The sequence below is a fragment of the Macrobrachium nipponense genome, chromosome 19 (assembly GCF_015104395.2).
Source record: "Macrobrachium nipponense isolate FS-2020 chromosome 19, ASM1510439v2, whole genome shotgun sequence".
Classification (NCBI taxonomy): Eukaryota; Metazoa; Arthropoda; class Malacostraca; order Decapoda; family Palaemonidae; genus Macrobrachium; species Macrobrachium nipponense.
Window position 1 is genome coordinate 56,205,639 of NC_061088.1, and position 23,559 is coordinate 56,229,197.

General features: G+C 40.0%; 1 protein-coding gene across 11 annotated transcripts in view; it reads right to left on the bottom strand.

The window, feature by feature from the left end:
• The window catches only part of LOC135217153 (chromodomain-helicase-DNA-binding protein Mi-2 homolog), a 272,789-nt gene that overhangs the window by 120,897 nt on the left and 128,333 nt on the right, over positions 1 to 23,559 (bottom strand). For all 11 annotated transcript variants that reach the window (XR_010315081.1, XM_064252898.1, XM_064252891.1 and 8 more), the window contains exons 13-21: positions 12,198 to 12,411; positions 8,097 to 8,532; positions 7,560 to 7,799; positions 7,291 to 7,413; positions 6,976 to 7,163; positions 5,956 to 6,084; positions 5,643 to 5,814; positions 5,307 to 5,461; positions 345 to 531 (exon numbers count right to left, since the gene is read on the bottom strand). Coding sequence is in view for 10 of the 11 variants with exons in the window: in XM_064252898.1 (XP_064108968.1) it covers positions 345 to 531; positions 5,307 to 5,461; positions 5,643 to 5,814; positions 5,956 to 6,084; positions 6,976 to 7,163; positions 7,291 to 7,413; positions 7,560 to 7,799; positions 8,097 to 8,532; positions 12,198 to 12,411 (1,844 nt within the window). In the remaining variant the exon portion in view is untranslated. The remainder of the gene's footprint in view (positions 1 to 344; positions 532 to 5,306; positions 5,462 to 5,642; positions 5,815 to 5,955; positions 6,085 to 6,975; positions 7,164 to 7,290; positions 7,414 to 7,559; positions 7,800 to 8,096; positions 8,533 to 12,197; positions 12,412 to 23,559) is intronic.

The following is a 23,559-nucleotide window of genomic DNA, read 5'->3' on the forward strand; positions in this document are numbered from 1 at the left end:
GGAGGAATCCATAGTTATCACACAAAGCACACAAGACACCCAAAACACCAAAAAGCAGGAAGGAGTCACAGACTTTAAAAAACAGGATAGGGAGGAGAGTAAAAGCGAACATAACTCTCTCCAAGGTGGTTGAAGAAAGGCTAGATGCGTCACAGGTTTCATGTGTGGTTGGTGACTGCTCACCTCTTCTACACCTTAGATGCCAGATGCCACAGATTCCTTGCACATACAATTTTTATTGTTTTTTGACCGATTTCCAACTAGCACCAGAAGATTTATCTGGTTGTTAGGACTGAGGGTTTGCTCCATATATGAACAACTACCAAGTTATTTGTATTACTTACCTCTTCACCTTCCTTGGTGACATATGACGCCACCTTAAATGAGCTCAGGTACTCATTAGCCCAGTTCTCCTTCTGTTCAATGCCTTCTTTGCTACGATCTAAAAGTTCCTCAATGGCCCTGTTGTCATAGTGAATGGCCTCATCTTCTTTACCTTCTTCATCTTTAAAAAGCTCCTCTGTTCCAAACCTGTTCGAATGGATAGATACATTACAATATACACATTTTTCAACATATTTGGTGTCATTATAATAAATACTAAGTGTAAACCTTTCAAAAACTTCTAAATGCTGGATGTGATCTGAAACTTCACCATGAGAACTTAAAACGAACAAAACTTCTAGTGACCCTTTAGTCCACCTTCAAAACTACTGCAAGCCACATTTAAGGATGACAAAACCTATAACAAACATCATAGAGGCTACTTCCCAGTAAGTATTCACATTAAATTCAACTTTCCCAGTATTCACATTACTCTTAAGAGCCGGGCTAAAAATTCTATATGTAGCACCCCATGCCAGGGAAACTTTGAGGTCAGCCAATTTAATTTAAAAAAAAACACATTACTGGAAAGTGGAAGATATCCAATTGCACATGGTGTAGGAAAAAAATTCAAAAATATTTTCCCTAACTTCCACAGGAAGTTGAACAACTATTGATAACCCCTTGTGGGGCCTCTTTTACAAAACAATTGTAAATTTTACAGTTATATATTTTTTCTAATAGATCATAATTACAGTCCACACAAAATCAAAACAGATAAGAACTAAAATCAATAATAAATCCCGAGTATACGGGTAGTGTTCAAGTTACGATAATTTGTCATGTGATAATCCGATTTTATGATGGGGTTAGCAACCAATACTGATATGACAATATTTTGGAAATATTTTCAAATTTTGCTTGCAACAGGTGCATGCACCAGCATACAATCAGGGAACAAGAGAGACCAAATTACAATAGCCTAACATTATCCCATCTTCTGGTTAAACAAGATCAAAAACAGCAAAAGAGAATGATGAAAATACTGTTTCATTATACTCTGCATAAATGTGTACAGCCATGAACAACTGAACGAGAAACAACTTCTTTGCTAAGTACAACTGAATTGGATAACAACATCATCTGTTTCGATTGTATTTCAAACATCATACATAGTAAACAATTACCGTAATTATCTTATAAATGACGATATGTCGAACAGGACTGATATATTATGTAACAACCTTATTCACTATAGATCAAAGATCAGCAAGGAAATATACTGTTAAATTTAAACCAAGTTGTAGCTAAAGCTGAGAAAACTTTCAAGCAGCTGATGACTATTATCATGCATTGGCAACAAGGATAAAACTCCCGTAAACTTATGCCATCAAACACAATCATAGATAAAATTGAGAGAAAATCACTTTAATCGAAAGTACTGGGCTTGAAAGAACACATTTTACTGGTGTTTTCATGCCGATAAAAGATAAATAATGTAAAGCTTGTATTACCATGAAATAAAGGGAAAACGGTGAACTGAATCACATAACTGTTTTACATAATAAACATGACCCAACGCAATCTGTTGATGAAAACAATAATTTAGTTTACAAGAAACATTAAAGTTATATTTTCAATTAAAAACTCATTGTATATCGAGAAATTACCTTGTTTATATAAGTAGAGCATTTAGATAGTTTATGCTAACTAGAAGCACGAAAATTCGCTTAGAATAGAGTTCAATAAGGCGAAATAAAACTTGCATTTTCCATTAGCTGATTTCCAACCCAAAACATTGACCGCTCTGTTAGTATTTTATAATACAATAATATGATAATACATACAATATTATTGTATACTGTGAAGTAATGTGTTTTTAAAACACTCACAGAAAGGATGCATATTTGTTACGTTTGTATTTGATAATTATAAGTAGCCATCAGCAGCCTGACATCGTTCAATTATGCAGATGTCGGACCAAATCTGATTCTTGTTTTCTTTTTCTTTTTTTATACGGAATTATCATAGCCAGAATGCATTGAACCTCAGGAATTGGCTTATAGTATTATCATTTACTATTGCTACGTCTATAGAACGCCTCGCCTTCCCAGCAGAGTTTTAGTTATATTTAATTATAAAAGTAGCAGCCATGCCGTCTCCTGAAGCTACTGTTGTTGGGAGAGTGGGTATGTCGTAGGAATGATATTTCCGGTCTGACGGAAGCTTAGGGTAAGAGAGGCAGGTCACAAGAGTAGCTAGGCTTCGAGATGGATTTTAGGGACTTCTACAATAAGACCTATTTTCCTTCCCAATTTGCTGGCGTTGTGTTTACCACCTTTCAGGCAATGCTCGAGGCGGTTTTTGGAAGCCCCGTGATTCGAAAGCAAGCAGTATCGCTCTCAGTCGGCTGCGAGACGTGATCTCGGACAGAGGTCAAATGGCCAGCCTCCCAAAATTAGGCCTACCCACGACGTACTGGTGGACACGAACCCCAGACCTGAACAGAGGTCAGGCCGCATTCTTCTACAAGGATACACAGAATATTGCATAAAGGTACGTCTGAAAGTGTAAACTTCAACCCAGCACCTTTTACTACCATACGACTCTTGCTAAATTCATTTTCAATTCTCATTTTTACCCCTTCTACATCAGAAGCCCTTTGTCCTCATCGGGCCACGTGCTCCCCTTTGTGACTTGTTAAAGACCAAGTTTTCGTGCATACCTCAGTGAACCATTCGAGTTTACCTTCCCCAATGTTAGAGAATTAATCAGCCTTAATCAAAGCAAGAAGTCATTTTTCCTTTTATCTCGTTTAATCTGGGATTCTTTTCCAGATTCCATGAGTCACGTGCCGTCTCTCTGCCGCAAGTGTGCATTAACCCAAGTGAATGGAAATCAGCTTGAATTGAATGAGACTATAAGCCCCAACGTGGGGGCCAATATCATTTAACTTTTCTCCAGGCCAGCACGGGCCTTTTTGTAAATAAATAGTTTTAAAGTAACGAGCTGAGTTTTCTGGCGACCTTCCCTCTAAAGAAAGAAATTAATAACTATCAGTTTACGGTAAGTTAAAGAAATTCCCTCTTGAAATCCCTCAATTATTTCCGTTTACGTATCTAGCTTCTCTCAAGGCCCTATATACGTAAAACTATACAGTATATGTAGTATAGAGTATACTGTAGGCTAGGCTATATTTGGATGTATACAATATACCATAGAGTGCACTAGGTTAATTTTTGTTTGTGTTATTCAATTTCTCTTTGTACTGAATAATCATAAGCCAATCTGCATTGAATGTAGAGAATTAGCTGAAATTAAAAATTACAGTAATGTATATATACAGTAATACTTTGGGTTACGAAACGATTAGTATACAAATTTTTTAACTTACGAAGTGACACCCTCATTATGGAATACGAATTTCACTTGGAATACAAATGCGCGAATTTCCATCATGGGAGGCCGCCTGCATTGTTTACATCGGACATCGGATGAGTGTGGAATCTGCGAACACTTTTTTTTGGCCAAAACTTAACGAGGGTCATGTGACTTCCTCCCACGCATCCCTTGACCCTTTTTAACTCTTTCACTATCTCGCTGGCTGTAAGATTGAACGCATCTGTCCGTGATACGCTCTCAAATTTGCTTAGTGATTTGCGCACGTGTTGTGTTTCCGTGATAGTGCTTATATACGTTACTATTACCCAAATACTAAAGACAATGGCTCCCAAGATGACGAAGGCAAGCAGCAAGAAGGAAAGCATGAGAAAGAAGGAGATGATTATGGTTGAAATGAAGAAGGAAATTATCCAAATGCATGATAAAGGCGAGCGCGTGAAAGACATTGCAGCATTCTTCAAGCGGTCGCAATCAACGATCTGCACTATTTTGAAGAAAAAGGGAGAAATTAAAGCCAGTAAAGCATCAAGAGGTGTCACAGTATTGACGAAACAACGGCCTTATATTCTCGACGATGTAGAAAATTGTTTATCGATAATGGGGTGGGTCATTTATATAAAATTTTAAAGAACAGGCAAAAGCAAGCCTCCATAAAAAATATTTTTTCAAAATTGTGAAAGACGACACAGTGTCGCGTAAGCGTAAAATTAGTGATGGTAGTGAACGCTGCTCTCGAGAGAAAGAACCAGAAAGTCTTCCAGAAGTGTTCACGGAGGGAGATTTCCCCCCAAGCCCTAACCCTCTCCTCTTCCCCCTTCCCCTCCTCCCGTCTCCGTCAAGCCAGCAGCCACACTCGCCAAAGGTAAAGTTCAGGTTTTACTGTGCATGCATATTAAATCTAGTGTTTATATTTAATTTCATTCTTCAGTTTTATAATTTTATGTAATTCCTACACGAATTTTCAACCTTAGTGAACAAAAATAAATGGAAAAATATGAATTGAAATGGTCATTCATGGTCGGGTGGCACGCATTATTTGCTTTCTATAACATTCTTATGGGAAAATCCATTTAGGTTACGAATTTTTTAGGTTACGAAGCAGGTTCTGGAACGGATTAAATTCGTAACCCAGGGTATTACTGTATATAGTTACTGCGTTAATGTAGGCTAAGCTACCCTGTATGTCAAGATGGTACTAATCACCCTAGTGTAGTTTATATTCGAGATACGATTTTTCCAACAAACGATAGTTATTTTTGGAACCTAACCCCATCGTAAGTAGGAGAATACCTGTACTACTACTTGTAAAATATTTACGTAAATTTACCGAGATCAAAGATGCAGTAACTTTCTTGGATTATAAATGTTTTTTTCTAATATTTCTTTGCAAAATTACAATTATAACCGACATATTATTAAAAAACATTAGAATGAAAACCAACAGCAACTCCTTTATATATTTATGTGCAAAATATATAGTTTGACAGAATTAGTTCTTTTTCAAAATGTGTTCCTATCATTCATGATTTTTTCAACCCACAGTATGACAAAAATATCAGTGGTCTTTCATATTAGTTTACCTTAAAATGTCATCCAATTCTTGCTTAGAAAAATTAGTTGCCTTGGATCCCATCCCAGGTCGCACAACTAAATGAGTCAACATCATTTTTCGCTTTGCAACCTGTGTTACACGCTCTTCAACAGAGTTACGTGTCACAAAACGATAGATCATAACCTGAAAAAGAAGGACTCAATAATAAAAGCAATACAGTGCACTTCTAATACAAATCAGTTATTATTAATGCATCATACATACACTGACAATACTCATATTTACTTAAAATACTGCTGTAATTCAAAATTTCATAATGAAATGTTATAACAAAATTTCAACATGTTACTTGGTAAATACCTACTTTATTAGCTTGTCCAATACGATGAGCCCTGGAGAAAGCTTGAATATCATTGTGGGGATTCCAGTCAGAATCATAAATAATAACAGTGTCTGCAGTGGCCAAGTTAATACCCAAACCTCCAGCACGAGTTGACAGCAGAAACACAAATTGCTGAGCTCCTGGAGCATTGAATCTATGGATGAGAAAAAATATTAAGCAAAGGTATTTGAAGTACTTCATTACAAAGATATAAACGACCATCATGATCATCAACATGTACATCACATAAAAATTGGTAGCAACTACCAGACTAATGGCCTCTGAAACTACTTACCTGTCAATAGCTTCTTGACGAAGTTGTCCAGTAATACCACCATCAATTCGTTCATATTTATATCCCAAACCCTCCAAGAAATCCTCTAACACATCCAACATCTTGGTCATTTGCGAGAAGATTAAAACCCTGTAAAGCGTAGTGTCATTACTATAAGAAGCTACCTCAAAATATGGGTTGGTCTAAATGATCTGACATTCATAATTATTCTAAAATAAGCAAGATTTGAATATTCCTGATGGTGATGGACAAAATACTTAATAAATATTAATAAAATATAATGGGCATTATTTTCTTACTAATTCAATGAGAGCACTAAAAAAATTTTATGATGTTGGATCTTACATTTCTTAAGGGTTAGATATTACTGCATACGACCATTTAATAAAAATTCATAATTCTTTTTGGGTGGGTTGGAAGGGATGCATAGAAATAAATTAATTATTTAACTTAAAAACTTCATTACATTTATCAGATGATGATTGATGGAACATTTCTGTCAAGATATTTTTGTCTTAACTTTTACATTTACATGCCCACATGGACCGGAGACTGCCTGTATATATTTTTACTTGACTCCTTTGCTCTCTTATGTATATAGTACCTTTCTTTTGTGTATACTTTCCTGCCTACATGTAGCAAAAAAATTGTATGCAGCTTATAAAGACCTTAAAAAATGATTTGGCCTAATGTAGTATGATGAAGAAGAAGAAGAACTACTTAAAAAAGGACTCGGCCTACATGTAGTATAAAAATTGTAGCAACTCATAAAACCTTAAAAAATGACATCATACATGTAGTAAAAAAAATGTATGCAGCTTTTACAGACCTTAAAAATGGACTAAGATAACATTTGAAGAGCACAGAAATGTTATCGAAATTTGTTTTGAACAACGAAAATACATACATAGGAGAGAGGTTGGTTTGATGATTTAAAGTAACTTTTAAAAGTTTTTTGTTTAAAGAGTTGACAAAACAAACAGAGTGCCAGTGCAAAATTCAAATCTCCATAAAACGTACCTGTGACCATCTCGCTTCAGTTTGTCCAACATACTTTCTAGCAAAATGAATTTTCCACTAGCTTTCACTAGATCTCTGGTTGCATACATGCCATTTGCAAGTTTTGGGGCCTCTTCAGAGGCTGCTGGGAATAGGTATGGGTGATTACAGCACTTTTTGAGATCCATCACAATGTTCAACAGTGATACCTGTAGAAAACAGACATCATTAGCAAAGGGTAGAAGAATAAACTATTCAATTTTTACCATGCAGTGCGTACTTCGATACAAAACAAATAAGACGACAAAATCTTAAAATCAGCCATTCTTAACTCACCTGCTGTCCACCTCCACGGGAATTCAAAGCTTCAAAGTTTCTAGTGAGAATGTACTTGTAATATTTCTTCTGTAAGGGTGACAACTCCACACGAATAATGAATTCAGATTTTGTAGGCATGTTCTGAAAAGTACATTATTAACTGACTTCAGATACTGAAAACTAAACCAATACAAAATCTAATTTATGAATAAAATGTTCATACAATATTTATCAGTGTAAATTAATGATATTTATCAGTGTAAACTAAGTCAATATAACTTCCATACCAAGAGCACATCAGCTTTTAATCTCCTAAGCATGTGTGGTCCAAGAAGATCATGCAATTTCTTAATCTGGTCTTCTTTGGCAATATCCTCAAACTCATTTTGGAAGGCTGAAAGATCGTTGAATTTGTCTGGAGCTAAGAAGTTCAGTAAATGGAAAAGTTCTTCCAAGTTATTTTGTAATGGTGTACCTGTTAACAGCAGGCGATACTGAATATTGTACTGACTCAACACTCTGAAGAACTGAAAAGCAAAAATAACTAATTTATAACCCAGCCCACAAGTTTATCCCTGAATAAGCTTTCAAAGTACTATGGCCATTGGAATTAACATTACCGAGCAACTAAAGTCTATTAGAATTATGGAGATACGGAACTTATTACTTCTCATAAGAGTGAGGATGAAATCTACTAATTTTCATATTTCAAAATATACAGAGAAACTTTCATAAACTAACTTTCTCTATCTAAAAATACAACTGTTTTCAAGACACTATATCTCTAAATGTATATCAATCACTTAGCACAATAGAAAATATACCTTGGACTGGTTACTCTTCAATCTATGAGCTTCATCTACAACCAGACAGGCCCACTCTAATGAGCCCAAACAGGCTTGATCCATAGAGATCATTTCATATGAAGTCAAGAGGACGTTGAATTTAACATTTGTGGTACGAATCCTCGTTGCCTTGGAAGCACTTCGAACAGCACCTTCCTCAAATGACAACTCATGCTCACGAATCATTGTTCGAGAATCTCTGTCACCTACATATGTGACCACATAAAAATCTGGAGCCCACATTTCAAATTCACGCTCCCAATTAATGATGGTGGAAAGGGGTACTGCAACAAGGAAAGGTCCTTTAGAGTGTCCTTCCTTATACAATGAATACAAAAATACAATGGTCTGGATGGTCTTTCCCAAACCCATCTCATCAGCAAGAATTGTGTCTGTTCCTTGACCCCATGAATACCTGCAAGGATAATAAACATTAAATAAATAGACAGATAAACTATACACTTGACTAGCATAGCTAATTTTGATAGCTGTGTCTGCTTGCAGTAAGATAAAAAAAAAAATAAATAAATAAAGACCTCCTTAGAAGTAAACTTGCATGAGAGTAAAGCATCTACATAAAATAACAGATTGCTCATGGGCAATTATAGATAATATTCTAGTTCAGCTGACTAGTGGGTCAAACTTTATACGTTAATGTATGTCAACCCTTTGAGATGATTTTAAGTGATACACAGCTGGTTTTGGTATCATTTTAAAGCTGAATACTTGTACTTCCTCTTGAAGCATTAGTTAAAAAATGGAAAATAATTAAATGTTAAAATGATACCAATTCAAGTGAAGTTGATGGATGACATTGCACCCAACATTTTGAAGTGGGAAGAAAATGGTATCACATGACTACATTGCAATATCTTGGGGGTTAAGAACATTTTTTTCAAACAAGTAAATATAATACAATAATATATTAAAGTGGATGGGAGGCATAAAATGATGATGACAACAGTCTGTGTCTGTATGCAAATTAACACACCCTGTTATTTATTACCACTATAAATACAATACTTACACTAGTGAAAAATCTGATAACTTGCTTAGCTTTTTAGAAGCATTAAAAAAAAAAAAAAAACTCATGATCTGTTTTTCAGTTCTCAAAAGACTGAGATGAGCACCCTAAATCCTATAATACAGTACAGTAGTACAGTGGACTCCCCTTTATTCGCGATTCAGCAATCGTAAATTTTTCTGAGATGCATTTTTTTCAATAATTTGAGGAATAGGCAATCTATGGACGTTTTTGTAAAAATATGTACTGATTACTGCATTTTCAAAAATTTTTGTAACTAAATATATTTTTTATCATAAAAATGCTTTTTGTCACAAAAATAACATAAAATAGGCAGTTTTAAGCATTTTCTGTGGGGTATTTGCTTTTCCAGCTATTAAAATACAGTTATAAGTGCTTTTAGAGGGGTTCCAACATATTGCGGATTTTTGGTATTTGCATATGGTTGTGGTTGTGGTTCTTTCCCCAATATACGGGGGATCCACTCTATATTTTCTATTTAATCATTAAATTGTTGAAGTAAAAAATTCCAAGAAAAATGATATACAGACTAAGTGAAACCTAATGGTATACTAAGCTGGAAAATACTTCCCAATAGTATAAAAAATATTTTCCAGCAATTAACGAACAAACTGATCTCAACAAAAGATCCAAGCAGAGAGCTGCTTAAATTAATGCAGTCTGTGCAGTAAATTGTTTTTAAAATTTGCTGAATGCATAAGACAGAGAATAAGAACTAAATGATTGGGTTGGCCAAGTAATGAATGTGTGATGAAACTGACCAAGGTTTGTAAATTATGTCTGGAGTCATTGTTACACTAATTAGTGAAGGAGATAGTGGCTGTTGCAAAGACTTGAGAGCATAGCATGACCTATAAGTTTGTTTGTTTGCTTTGTCAATGGAATGGCCGAGAATCGAACCCGCGACCACTGAGGTGGAACGCAAACACCATACCAACCACGCCACTGAGGCGCTTTTATGTCCTATAAGGGAAAGCATAAGGTAGGATTCTGACTGAAAAAACGATAGGATTCTGATTGAAAAAAGAAAGACATGTTAGAAGGATTTACAGAAATTGTGGATCAGGTGTTAATGAAAGTAATGTAAGAATTCTGAAAATAAAAAAATTCTATGGACCAATTGAGGTGAAGTGGGGAGTTAAGAAAGTTGGCACTAGTTTCCAAAGGGTTATGTGGAAGGCATAAATGTTCGTTGCAGAATGGTAATGGTGATAAGACGATACTGTAAAAACTGAAGGCGCATAACATTGCTTGGTATACCAAGGAAGCTGTAGGGCAGGATTTTATTTGAGAAAGCAATAAATTTAATATAGGACTGATAAGTGAAGAAAATTTTGGTTTTAGACAAGGATTATGGTGCATGAATCAAATGTACATAGCTCCATGAAAAGCTTAAGACAGATTCGATGATAAAGCATGGAGGGTGTTGAGAATGTATGGTACATTAGATACACTTCAATTTTTTTTTTTTACTCCGACACTATGTGTGAAGGTTGAAATAGTCATAGGGCTGTTTACGGTCTTTTTTTAATATTGTATGAGTTAGTATATCTATTTTGCAATTCGCTAGTAATACTGCAGTTAGCGATTTGTTTTGTTAAGCTAAACTGTGTTGTATATATTTTTAGAAACTATTAATTTTCTATGTATTTCTCTGACACTGAATAAGTACCATAATGCCAGTATAACGAGTGACCTTTTAACCTTAAAAAATCTCCCCCAAAATGGGGGGTCGACTTATAAGCCGAGTATAAAAAGCAAACCTTAAATCTTGTCAAGATATTTAATGATAGGCTAAGCCTGGCCTATTGTAATCTACGCAAAATACAGCTTACACTATACATGATGTATATGATGAAATCAAGTACTATTTGGATGAAAAAAAAAAAAAAAATTATTGCAAGTTTCAAAAGTATATACACAAATTATGGTTCTTTTGTATGCTGTATATTTTTGAGTTTCACAGAATGTTATCTGTTGGAAATAAATTGCACTTGTGTATTTACAGAGCAAACTTTAGTTCTGAAATCTGAGAGAATCCAGAAACTGAAGCAACATTTGGTGCTGTCCTCGTGGCCACCCATGAACTACTGGTGGCCGAGTCAAAAAGATCCTGGAGCACTGAATGAAAGACTTATGAAGGCAGACTGTATATATCCATAATCAAGTCAATCCTCTAGTAGTTCATCAACAAATAATCCATATAACAATACAGTCACCACCCTACTTACAAACATTCATGGACACGAGCAACCAGGTAAAAAGTTAAAATTTTGCTGTGTGCACCTATTCTGCTAATAAAATTAGCAGAATATGAGGAGGAGAAGAACCTGTACCTTATACTCTTCCCTTGATCATCATAAGTATTCTCATGATAAACTATCATGCATTCTTCTTACAATCAAGAGAATACTTGCTCATACTTGCAAAATATTCCTACTTTTTATCCCAAATTAAAATAGTTCTATGATGAATTTCCAATTTCTACATTTCCTCTCTCCATAGGAAACATTTATGCATTTTTGCTAATAAATGGCAGAGTGCATTATTTGCTTTAGGAACTTACAATGTCAGATGGTGCTCCTGAGAAATTTTCTCCAAGTTCATAACTTTCAAAGCAAAGAAAAAATACTCAATTTTGAATGTTTTATCAATCTAAATTTTATTTTCTTCTTACCTTTCTAGCTTCCAAAATAATTCTTTATAAAACCGTATGATTTAAAATGCAGTGAAAATAGTATAATCTAAGGCTACAGAGTTAACTCGGAATGTAAACAACATAATTTATGCATTACATATTAAAAATCAACTAATGAACAATTCAAGATACAAACGGCTGTCTGTAACATAACTTGTTCGTAAGTAGGGTGGTCTGTAAGTAAGACCTGAACTAGATTGGCTGAAGATATTGGGCAATCAGTCAGGAGGAGAAAGTAAATGGAAGTAAGTTTAAGAAAAACAACGGTGCACCTACAGTGCTATGCTTAGTGCACACTGCTTTGCATCAAACCTGTGGAGAACCAGAAATAACTTACCTGAGCCAATTAACACCTTCAAGCTGGTACTCGTGAAGAGATAGTCCTGTTATATCAATATAGTCCGGCTGTTTATCCCACTTCTTGTTCAAATTAGTCATGGGTTTCTCTGGAGGTGGTGTGTAGCGTCGAGGTGAAGCAGGCTCACGATCTTCATCTCCCAACTCCTTGGCTCTTGGTTTAACTTTTTTCTTGCCCTTCTTATTCTTACTCACTGTAATTCGAAATGCATTATCATTTTTCATGACTGAAAAGCAATATCATATCTATTCATTTAACAATGAATCATTACTATAAAGAATTACACATTAATGCACTGTATACACTAAAATGAGGTTAATAGGTTTTCTAAATATGCAAAATGACTTTTTTTATAATAAAATAGTTTTGTATATTGACCTCGGCCACTTTCGGAGAGGAATAGGTACAACATGGCTAAAGAGGTCAATTCGTTTGTGCCATATGTAATGATATATAAGTAACTTCCCAAATAATTACTTAGCTGAATCCCACACTGATAGGTGGAGGGACATATGGACATGTACTACTCAAAAGCACTCAGATATGGAGATCAATTGTAATAGAAATACCTAGCATCGTAACATGCTTGTTGTAATCTTTTCTGGTGAGGGAGCTGTTGCAGGTAGATTGTCTATATTCCTCTCGACCTGTACTTGTGTGGCGGTAGACCCAAGGGTCGCCCCTACTACAGTGGGGGTTTTGCAACATAGGAGTGACATGCAAGTTACAAAGCTAACAATCAAACAAATACATATGTAAAGCATAACGTGTGTGTGTGTGTGTGTGTGTGTGTGTGTGTGTGTGTGTCCTGGCCACATACAACAAAAGACCAGATAAATTTCACTTGCACCACACATAAAATCAAACAATGCAATCCAACCATAAAAATCAATGACTGGTGGGTACATACTCTCAGTACATAGTACCCTCCCAGGCTTCCCAATAACCTGACAATCTTTTTATCAAAGAGAGGAGGTAGAGGAGAATATAAGGTACAATGCATCCTCGATTTATGGTGGGTGATCCGTTCCAGTGCCGTGCCATAATTTGATTTCCACTTTAAGTCGGATTTTTGCCTTCAACGTCGTATCCTGATGTTGCATCAAGTTACAGCACTGTTAACTTAGACAGTGGCCATAAGAGATTTTTTACAGAACTCCATAGTTTTTGAGAGGTGCAACTGATTCTCGTTCTCTCAATATAACACTTCAGTGCCCTACCTGGGCAAAGCAATCTCTCCTGATCTGAAGGGCCCAGGATAATGACAAAGCTCTTGACGACAAATGAAGGAGGCCAGGGGTTGGACTGATTCGAGTTTTCTGCTAAAAAAATCCCAGGGTTAAAGAGCAAACTGCATTGCCTTGGGAAAATGAAATTTTCATTATTAAAATGAAGTTTTATTGTATACTTACCGAACAATTATAGAGCCGTGATTTCCACGAGCGGCAGGATACTAAATTCAAATTTAGCGCGTCGGCGTCGCCAACACTGGTGGTGATGACGTCATCTCCCTCCACTCGCGGGAGAACCAGGTACAACTGCCCAGGTGAATCCAATTCTTTCTGCCCGTCCGTCCACCTAAGGGGAGGAGGGTGGGTATAATCATAATTGTTCGGTAAGTATACAATAAAACTTCATTTTAATAATGAAAATTTCATTTTTATTGTAGTGTCTTACCGAACAATTATAGAGCTGATTACACATTTATGGGAAGGTGGGATTCAGTGGACCCACTAGTATTTTTAAATGGTTACATTTATTGCAATACCATTAAACACTCAAGGTGTCTGTTGTACCTTACCTTGTAAGAGAGCTGCAGCAGACTGTTACTGCCTCTGGTCGGTGCTCTTCTTACTATTGTAGAGGAATTGGAATTTGCCCAAAGTTAGCCTCTACAGGAGTGGAATCCTTCCGTAGTTCAAGCGAGTCAAGGCTGACTGACGGAGGATAGTAACAACAAAGATTGCCTTGCCCTGGGCTAAGACCAGAAATTCAATCATACAAAACATTTGTCACCAACACCAGATTTAAAAACATATATACCCAACCATTGTAAAATCTGACCTAACAGACTGGTGAGTATCCCAGGTACTCAGTACCCCCAGCTTCCCTTGAACTCGACAACCTATTCAAGGTGAAAAGTTAGCATAGAGGTGACGACCCCTGTGCCGTTTCTCCCAACACCATGCCAGAAACCGCCACCGGACCTAACGTTTTACAATTCTCGAAAACCGTTTCTATCTCTTTGAGATAATGACTCGCAAAAACCGAATTCGATCTCCAGAACGTGCTCTGAAGAATCGAAGCTAAAGATAAATTCTTTCTGAATGCTAAAGAAGTTGCCACTGCTCTAACCTCGCTCAGAACGGAAAGATTGTCGTTCTCGGACTGCGAGTGAGCTTCCCTGATAAGCTCTCTAATAAAGAACGATATAGCATTCTTAGAAAGAGGACGAGAGGGATTTTGAACCGAGGTCCAGAGCTTAGAAGATTGTCCTCTGATACCCTTAGTGGCAAACAGATACTGCTTAATAGCCCTGACTGGACATAAGAGCCTTTCTTCCTCCTCATGTCCAACCAAATCAGATAAGTTCCTTACCACAAAACTCCTCGGCCAAGGATTAGAAGGATTCTCATTTTTGGCTAGAAAGGTCAAAGATACCGAAAATACAGCATTGCCTTGAGAGAAACCGACTCTTTGTCTATAGCGTGCAATTCGCTGACACGCTTAGCAGAAGCTAGTGCAATAAGAAAGAGTGCCTTCTTAGTCAGGTTCCTGAGTGAAGCCGACTTCAAAGGCTCAAACGGTGGCCCCATGAGGAACTTAAGCACCACATCTAAGTTCCAAGCCACTGTATCTTGCGGGAGCTTAGTGGTTTCGAAAGACCTAATGAGGTCCGACAGATCTGAATTGGAGGAAATATCCAAACCTCGATGTCGAAAAACCGAAGAGAGCATGGCTCTATATCCTCTGATCGTCGAAGGAGCCAGTTTCTTAGAGTTCCTAAGAAATAGAAGAAAATCTGCTATTTCTGTTAAAGAGGTCGCAGAAGTAGAGACTTTAGCACTTCTACACCACTCTCTGAAGATTCTCCACTTCCCTTGATAGAGTTTGTTAGAAGACTCTCTCCTACAACGAGCGATAGCTTCTGCAGCTCTTCTTGAAAATCCTTTCGCTCTGACAAGATTCCGGACAGTCTGAACCCTGTCAGAGCTAGAGCGGACAAGTTTTGGTGGAACCTCTTGAAGTGAGGTTGTTTGAGAAGCCACTTCTCTGGAGGAAGAAGTCTGGGGAAGTCTACTAACAACTGGAGAAGGTCCGGGAACCACTCTTTCCTGGGCCAAAAGGGAGCGATTAACGTTAGCGTTACATTGCTGTGCGACATGAACTTGTTCAGCACCTCTCTTATTAGACCGAACGGAGGGAATGCATAAGCTTCCAGACCCGACCAATCCAACAGCATTGCGTCCACCGACCAAGCTAGAGGATCTGGGACTGGAGAACAAAAGAGAGGAAGACGGTTGTTCCTCGATGTCGCGAACAGGTCTATTGACGGTCGTCCCCAAAGGCGCCAAAGTTTCTGACAAATCTTGTTGTCCAAAGTCCACTCCAGAGGTAACACTTGTTGTTGACGACTTAAACTCGTCCGCCAGGACGTTCATCTTTCCCGGAACAAATCTCGGGACTAGCTGAAACCTTCGCTTCGTTTGACCATAGGAGGAGATCCTTGGCTACTTCGTACAGAGAGAAAGACTGAGTCCCCCCCTGTTTCCGCACGTACGAGAGAGCCGTGGAGTTGTCGGAATGCACTGCCACTACTCGGCCTTCTACTAAGCTCCGAAACTGTCTGAGCCCTAAGAAAATTGCTAACAGTTCCTTTACATTTATGTGGAACTTCTTCTCCTTCTCCGACCAAGCTCCTGAAGTCCGTTGATTTCCCAGTAGGGCTCCCCAACCTGTGTCCGATGCGTCGGAAAAGAACTGTAGGTTCGGGAGGATGGGTCGTAAATCTAACCCTTCTTCCAACCTTGCTCGAGAGAGCCACCACCTTAGGTCCTCTTTTATTTGATCTGTGACAGGAAAGGTAATCGAGTCCTGGTGTGTCTTCCTGCACCAAGAGGCTCTCAGGAAAAACTGCAGAGGTCTTATGTGCAGTCTTCCCAACGTCACAAATTTCTCCACAGACGTCAATTTGCCCAGGAGCCTCATCCACTGATGGCAGAACTTACCTTTTTGTCCAAGAACTCCTGAACTGTCTCCAGACAGCCTTGAACCCTCTTCGGGGACAGAAAAGCCCGAAAACTTGAGCATTCAGAATCATCCCCAAATAAAGGATGCTCTGAGATGGAACCAACTGGGACTTCTGTTTGTTGACCAGATTCCTAACTTTCTGGCAAGATCCAGAGTTGTTCCAAGGTCCTTCATGCACCGACTCTCTGATTCCGACCGGAGAAGCCAATCGTCCAGATAGAGGGAGATTCTTACTCCTAATATGTGTAGCCAGCTTCCTATCGGGGATAGAACCCTGGTGAAAACTTGAGGAGCGGTCGCTAGTCCGAAGCAAAGCGCCCGAAATTGAAACACCTTGCCTTCGAACATGAACCTCAGGTACTTCCGAGATTCGCGATGTATCGGAATGTGAAAATAAGCGTCTTGCATGTCCAGAGAGACCATCCAATCCCCCTGTCTGATGGACTCCAGAACGACCGAGTGGTCTCCATATGAAATTTTGTTTTCTGGACATGCAAGTTCAGGGCGCTCACATCCAAAACCGGCCTCCAGCCCCCTGATGACTTGGGAACTACAAAAAGGCGATTGTAAAAGCCTGGAGGAAAATCCCCTTCTATCTGTTCTATCGCTTCTTTGAGAACAAGCGCTTCCACTTCTGCGGCTAGCGCCAGAAATTTGTCTGAGCCCGGAGAGTATGCCTGGAATGGAATTGGCACAGGTGAGAGCGAGGGAGGTGAAACGAGAGGAATACGATAGCCGAACTTGAGTACTTGCACTACCCAGGCTTCTGCTCCTCTGTTTTTCCCCATTCCTCCCCAAAACAGAGCCAGCCTGGCTCCCACTGGTGCATGAAGAACCGAGCTTTCATTTGGAAGGTTTGTTAACCTTGGCCGAGGCCTTAGACTGAGGTCCAAAGCAAATTCGATTTCGGCCGAAAGAAGCGCTTGGGTTTTTCTCCCTCGAAAAGGCGCTTGGGCCAGAGGAGAAACCGAAGGAACAGTCTCCACAGGAGCTTTAGGTCTCTTAGTAGACTGTGCCAGTAAATCCGAAGTAGATTTCTTATCTAGCGCAGACGAAATTGACAACACTACATCGTCTGGAAAGAGGTTATCTTCACAAAAAGGAAAAGGAGCAAACAAGAGAGCAGACTTCTGTTGGGACGTAACCCTTTTAGAAGCAAAGGAGCACCAAAGTTGCCTTTTCTTAAGGGTACCAAAGGCGATGAGCGAAGCTAACTCATCACATCCATCTCTAATGGATTTGTCCGCACAGGACAGAACACCAATCCAATCCTCCGCTAACTCCTGGGAAAGAGAAGGACAGTCTTCGATCTTGGCCGCTAAAGCGCCAATAGTCCAATCAAGGAAGCTAAAGACTTCCAAAAGTTTAAATTGATTCTTTACAACGTGGTCCAACTCAGGCGCTGTAAAGAAAACTTTCGCTGCGGCGAAAGCAGATCTTCTAGAGGAGTCGATTAAACTGGAGAAGTCTCCCTGGAGGAGGCAGAAACTCCCAGAGAAGGAGCTTCCCCAGTTACATAAAACCTATACCTCTTACGAAGCAACTTAGAGGGAGGGTAAGCAAAAAGAGCCTTCCCTAAGTCTCTTTTCATAGACATCCATTTCTCCGTCTCTTTCAACGAATGTCTAACCGCTTTAGATAGAACAGTTTGGGAGGAGAGGGTCTGAAGTTTTTCCTCCTCATCAAAAAAGTCGAAGTTGGGGAGCGCGGAGCCGCTTTCTCAAAATAATCTGGATAAGATACCAGAAGAAATCTAAGGAGACGTGAATAACACGAGAGGTGATGTGAATCCTCCTCCTCTACTTCTTCTTCATTCTCCGATACCGCCGAAGAAGTAGACGGAACTACAACCGGATCTGAAGGTTTCGAACCACCCTTGGACTCATTCATCCAGTTGGTTAACATCTCTAACTGCTTGCGCAAAGGCGCCAGAGACGAATCAAAAACAGTTAACGAAGGCTTGGAAGAGCCTAAATGTTCAGCAGGAGGCCGGAAAAAAAACTACTTGCGCCTCGCTCGGAGCCGAAATTCGAGGCGAAACAGGCGCATCAGGCGTAACAGACGAAAAAGCGCCTAAAGAAACACCCTTAGAACTGCTAGCTACAGCGCTAAAACCACAATCTCTACTAGTAGATGGAGCCGAAAAAGGCACAGATTGAGGCGACGAACGAGCCGCTAACGGCCGCGGCGCAACCCTACTCTCAGGCTCCTTATACCGCTTGACTGGAGGAGGCGAAGAATCGGCGCCTGAACGCCTCTTTAAGGGACGCGAAACGTGCGAATCTCGCCAAGAACGCCGCGCGACCGGAGACGAATCGCTTGAATCATTCGAAAGGCGTCTGACCGCAACACCTTTCCAACGCTTAACCGAGCCCTGTTGAGGCGCAACAGGCTCAACAAGAGAGGCGCCTGTCTGTGGGCAAATCCCGATCGACTCCCTTGGACTTCCGGTATGTCTTCTCCCCGGTGCGGGGGAGCTGGACAGTGACCTTTGTCTAGGAGACGTGTCAGGACAGACAGACGCACCCTCAACTACACTCTTACCTGAGGCCGCTTTCTCCAAAAACGTCTTAACTGAATTACCAAGTTGCAAAACCGTATTCGCTAGTACCGAAAATTTCTGATCTAACCTCGATTCCAGACTGGCAATGGTGTCGGAAGAAACTACACGGGAAGCCGGAGAAGTGGGATTAGTAGAGGAATAGGAGGTGTAGTTAAAGGAGACATAACAATTTGAGGAGAAACAGGAAGGAACAGATGCATCGCAAGACGAAGCAGAGCTAAGTCTACTTTCCCTAAGCGCTGCTTTTTCCCTAATTCTGTCTTTAGCTAATTTCTCCGAGTATGAACTAAAAAACTTCCATTGAGAATCAGTCCAATCACTACACTCGTTACATGTTCGATCTGCTGAACAAACCTGTCCCCTACACTTAACACATTTAGTGTGAGAATCATATTCTAACTTGGATAATCTAGTTTTACATCCTGAGATGCAAAACCTAACTCCCGACGGACTAGAATCCGACATGGCAACGCCTAAATAAAAAGCAAAATAACAACAACGCCAAAAAAGAGTACTTCACCAATTCCGAAGATCAATTCCACCAGAAAAAAAAAGCGAAGCAAAGTCATCCAACCGCACCGACCACCGATGTTCACCGGACGCCGGCAGGAAAAGAATTGGATTCACCTGGGCAGTTGTACCTGGTTCTCCCGCGAGTGGAGGGAGATGACGTCATCACCACCAGTGTTGGCGACGCCGACGCGCTAAATTTGAATTTAGTATCCTGCCGCTCGTGGAAATCACGGCTCTATAATTGTTCGGTAAGACACTACAATAAAAACACACTTTCTTACTGAGCTCTTGAAGTTTGCTCACTCTTTCTGCCATGGCTAAGGCTAAGGGCATTAAAAATAGTCTTCCTCGTCAGGTTCCTTAAGGAAGAAGAATCTAAGGGTTTGAAATCCATTTAAGAACCACATCCAATTTCCAGGCAACCAATGGAGATTTAGATTTCTCTTGCTTCGATGTGTCTAGCGATTTTATCAAATCACCAATTTCTAAGTTTGAACACGAAGTTCAACATATCCCTGTAACCTTTAATAGTAGAGGTTGCTAATCCTCACAATAACCTAAGAAAAGCAAGAAATCTGCAATCTGGGCTAGATTGGCTTTAGTAGACGGGATGCAAATTTCCTGACACCAGTCACTTATAAACTGCCCACTTTGCTTGGTAGACTGTAGCAGAAGAATGGTGCTTACCACCTTGCAATTGCCTCTGCAGCTTTTCTTGAAAAGCCTTTTGCTCTGACAAGCAACTGGACAGCCTGAAGCCTGTCAGAGCGAGATTGGATAAATTTATGTAATATCGGTAAAGGTTAGGTTGTCTGAGAACCCTTCTCTGCGGTAATAGTCTCGTGTAATCTACCTGCAGTCTTAGGTCTGGGAACTCTTCATTCTGGGGCTAGAAGGGAGCTACTAGTTGTTGACGTCTCGGGGTGGGTGACGAACTTCACCAATTCCCTCACCATGCTCAACGGTGGGAAAGCGTACACATCTAGGCTGACTAATCTTGAATCATGGCATCTGGTGTCCATGTTAGAGGATCTGGAGCTGGAGAGCAGAATAGAGGTAGGTAATGATTCCTTGACATTGCAAACAGTTCTATCATCGGCTACCCCACCGTTTCCACAGGCCAGCACACACCTACAGATTCAGTGTCCACTTCGTCGATAGAACCTGTCTACCCTGACTTAGCTCGTTCGCAAGGACGTTTAGCGTGCCCTGAATAAATCGGGACACAATGTTAGTCTGATTGTCTTGTCCCAATAGAAGAAAGTCTCTAGTCACTTTGTAAAAAGAGAAAGAATGAGTAAACCTCCTAATGTAAGCTAGAGCAGTCATGCTATCTGAATGGACAGCTACTGTCCTGTTGTGAAAGACTGAAGAGCTAGGTGAATTGATTTCAGCTCCTTCACGTTCATGTGTAAATCCCTTTCAGCTGGTGACCTCGTTCCAGATACTTCTGTTTAAAAGGGCTCCCCAACCTAGATTTGACACATCTGAATGCAATGTTGGGTCCAAGTTCAGAGGGGGTTAGTGGCTTTCTCACTAAAAATCTTGCTTCTAAAAGCCACCACCGAAGGTTCTCCTTAGTTTCTGGAGTGATAGGAGCACATAAGAACCTGGAAACTCCTTCCTGCACCAACTGGCTCTTGGGTAAAACTGAAACACTCGGGTGTATAACTTTCCCAATGGTACAAATTTCTCGATGGATGGCAAGGTTCCTTGGAGCCTCATCCATTCCTTTGCTGAGCAGGAAGGGCAATCAAGAAAACTCTGGACTTCCCGTATGCAATTGTGAATCCCAAAATATAGACGATCGATTTTGTCAAGACTAATGTAGGCATGTTGAAGTTTAGCAGAACGGCCAAATCCTGGGCAAGAAGCAGAGTCTTCTACAGATCCTTCATATATCTTGATCCCAATGGGGAGCGTAAGAGCCAGTCGTTAAGTACAGACCAACGTTGATGTCTATGAGGTGAAGCCATTTCGCTAGAGGGGCAAGAGCCCAGGTAAATACTTGGGGGCTCCCAGGTGTATCGGAACATGAAAGTATGCATCGCCTACACTACATAGTGTACTTTATACATATATGATATATTAATTTCAGCTAACTCTCTAGGTTCAATACATATTGGCTTATGATAATTCAGTACAAAGAGAAATTGAATAACATTAACAAGAGTTAGCCTAGTGGATACAGGCAGTCCGCTATTAACGACAGGGGTTCTGTTCTTGAGATAAGTCGTAAGCAGGAAAATTGTCAAAAATCCTAAGAAAATCACAAATTTTAAGTAATTTCTATGTTTCCGGAACTACTATTGTAGGAAAATCCTGGATGTCAATCCGGTACCAACCAGAAAAAACTGGTTATTCCCTCCAAACTCCCGGCCAGGTACATGCCCAAGGGTCGAAGATCATGACCTCGGACCCGACCTGCAGTCCTTTCCACACCTCTAGAGCTCCTGCCCTCAGATACGCGGGGACGGTAGGGTGGGAGTAAAAACTCCGTAGTTCTGGTAAGTATAGCTAGGAAAAATACAATTTACTTAAAATTTGTGATATGTTCCAATGCTGTATACTTACCTCGAACTACTATTGTAGGAGACTTAATCTTTAGCAGGCAGGAGTATCTAGGGAAGGATGAGCCCTGTCTAAGGAAGAGGTCGACCTACTTAGGAAGGAAGGAGGAGGGGGAAGGGGGGGAGACCCGCCCCGCTGGATTAGGGCGCAGGTGGGGATGCTCCCGCTGAATAGTACCGGTCCCGACCTGATAGCTGAGGGTTCTTGTAGAGTATGTCGAAGGCCCAGTAAGGAAGAAGGGTGGAGGAAAGATAGGAAACGGAGGATGGACACGCTTCATACACACACATTCATATGACGAATCCCCCCCAGGCTAAACTAGTCCCTCTGCTGGCTTGCCACCACCAGCCTGATCTCAAAGGTGTCAAAAGACCTCCTCATGCAATCCTTGAGGTAATGGGCCATAAAGGTGGACTGCCTCTTCTACGCCACTGCCAGGAGGATCTGGCTGACGGCCAGGTTCTTGGCGAAAGACAGGGAGGTGCCTATACCTTTGATGTCATGGGGCTTCGCACCTTGATGACCAGCTCCCTCGTAGGCCCTCCTGACGGTCTCCCTTAACCAGAAGGAGATGGTGTTTTTCGAGGCCGTCTTCTTCTCACGCCCGGGAGAGATGAACAGGTTTTGAATGCCAGGGCGGAGTCCTTCCATCCTACTGAGGTACTTCCTTACAGCCCTGACTGGGCAAAGGAGCAAGTCCTTGGGGTCCTCTGACTTAGGGTGAGACCACACCAAACGCGGCAAGCGTGGAGGTTAGAGGGAAGAGGTTCCCGCGGCAGTTTGAATCATAGGTATCTTATGCGGGTGGCCACACAAGACTAGCGGGACGGCTCGACCCTCTGCAGTTGCCGCCAGGCGATGTTTTAAAATACCGCGGCGGTTCAGGCGTCTTCAACCGAAACAACCCCATTTTCTATATGATTAGGGAGGGACTATGTTACTTGAATGGTTACTTCCCTTTATTGATTATATTGATAACTATGTTGTGAAGTTAGTTCCCGTATTAAGGAACTTTCATTTGTAACCTAGAAATTATTTAAAGCATATTATCATTGCTAATTAACTGATATTAGCATAGAAACGATTAAGTTTTAAGCGACTACATTTATTATCTATTCAGTAAAATATAGAGTTAATTATTCCATATCTGTAATGCATGCTTAAATTAGCAGTTATTTCAGCACCTCTATTTGTGTACTTTCAGAATGCGTTCAATGTTGTTCTCATTAAAGACAAACAAATAGACCGAGTTCTTATATAGTCTAAATACTTTCCCAGGGGATTAGTTCATCACTGAATTTAAAGTGAATATAAGAAAAGGACCACACTACATAAATAGACCCTCCGACTTGACACGGTCACTAACGTGCAGATGAACTGGCAATCAGTTGCCGAAGTGTCACCTGTTCAGTGGTAGTGGCTACATAAGAATCATTTAATTGG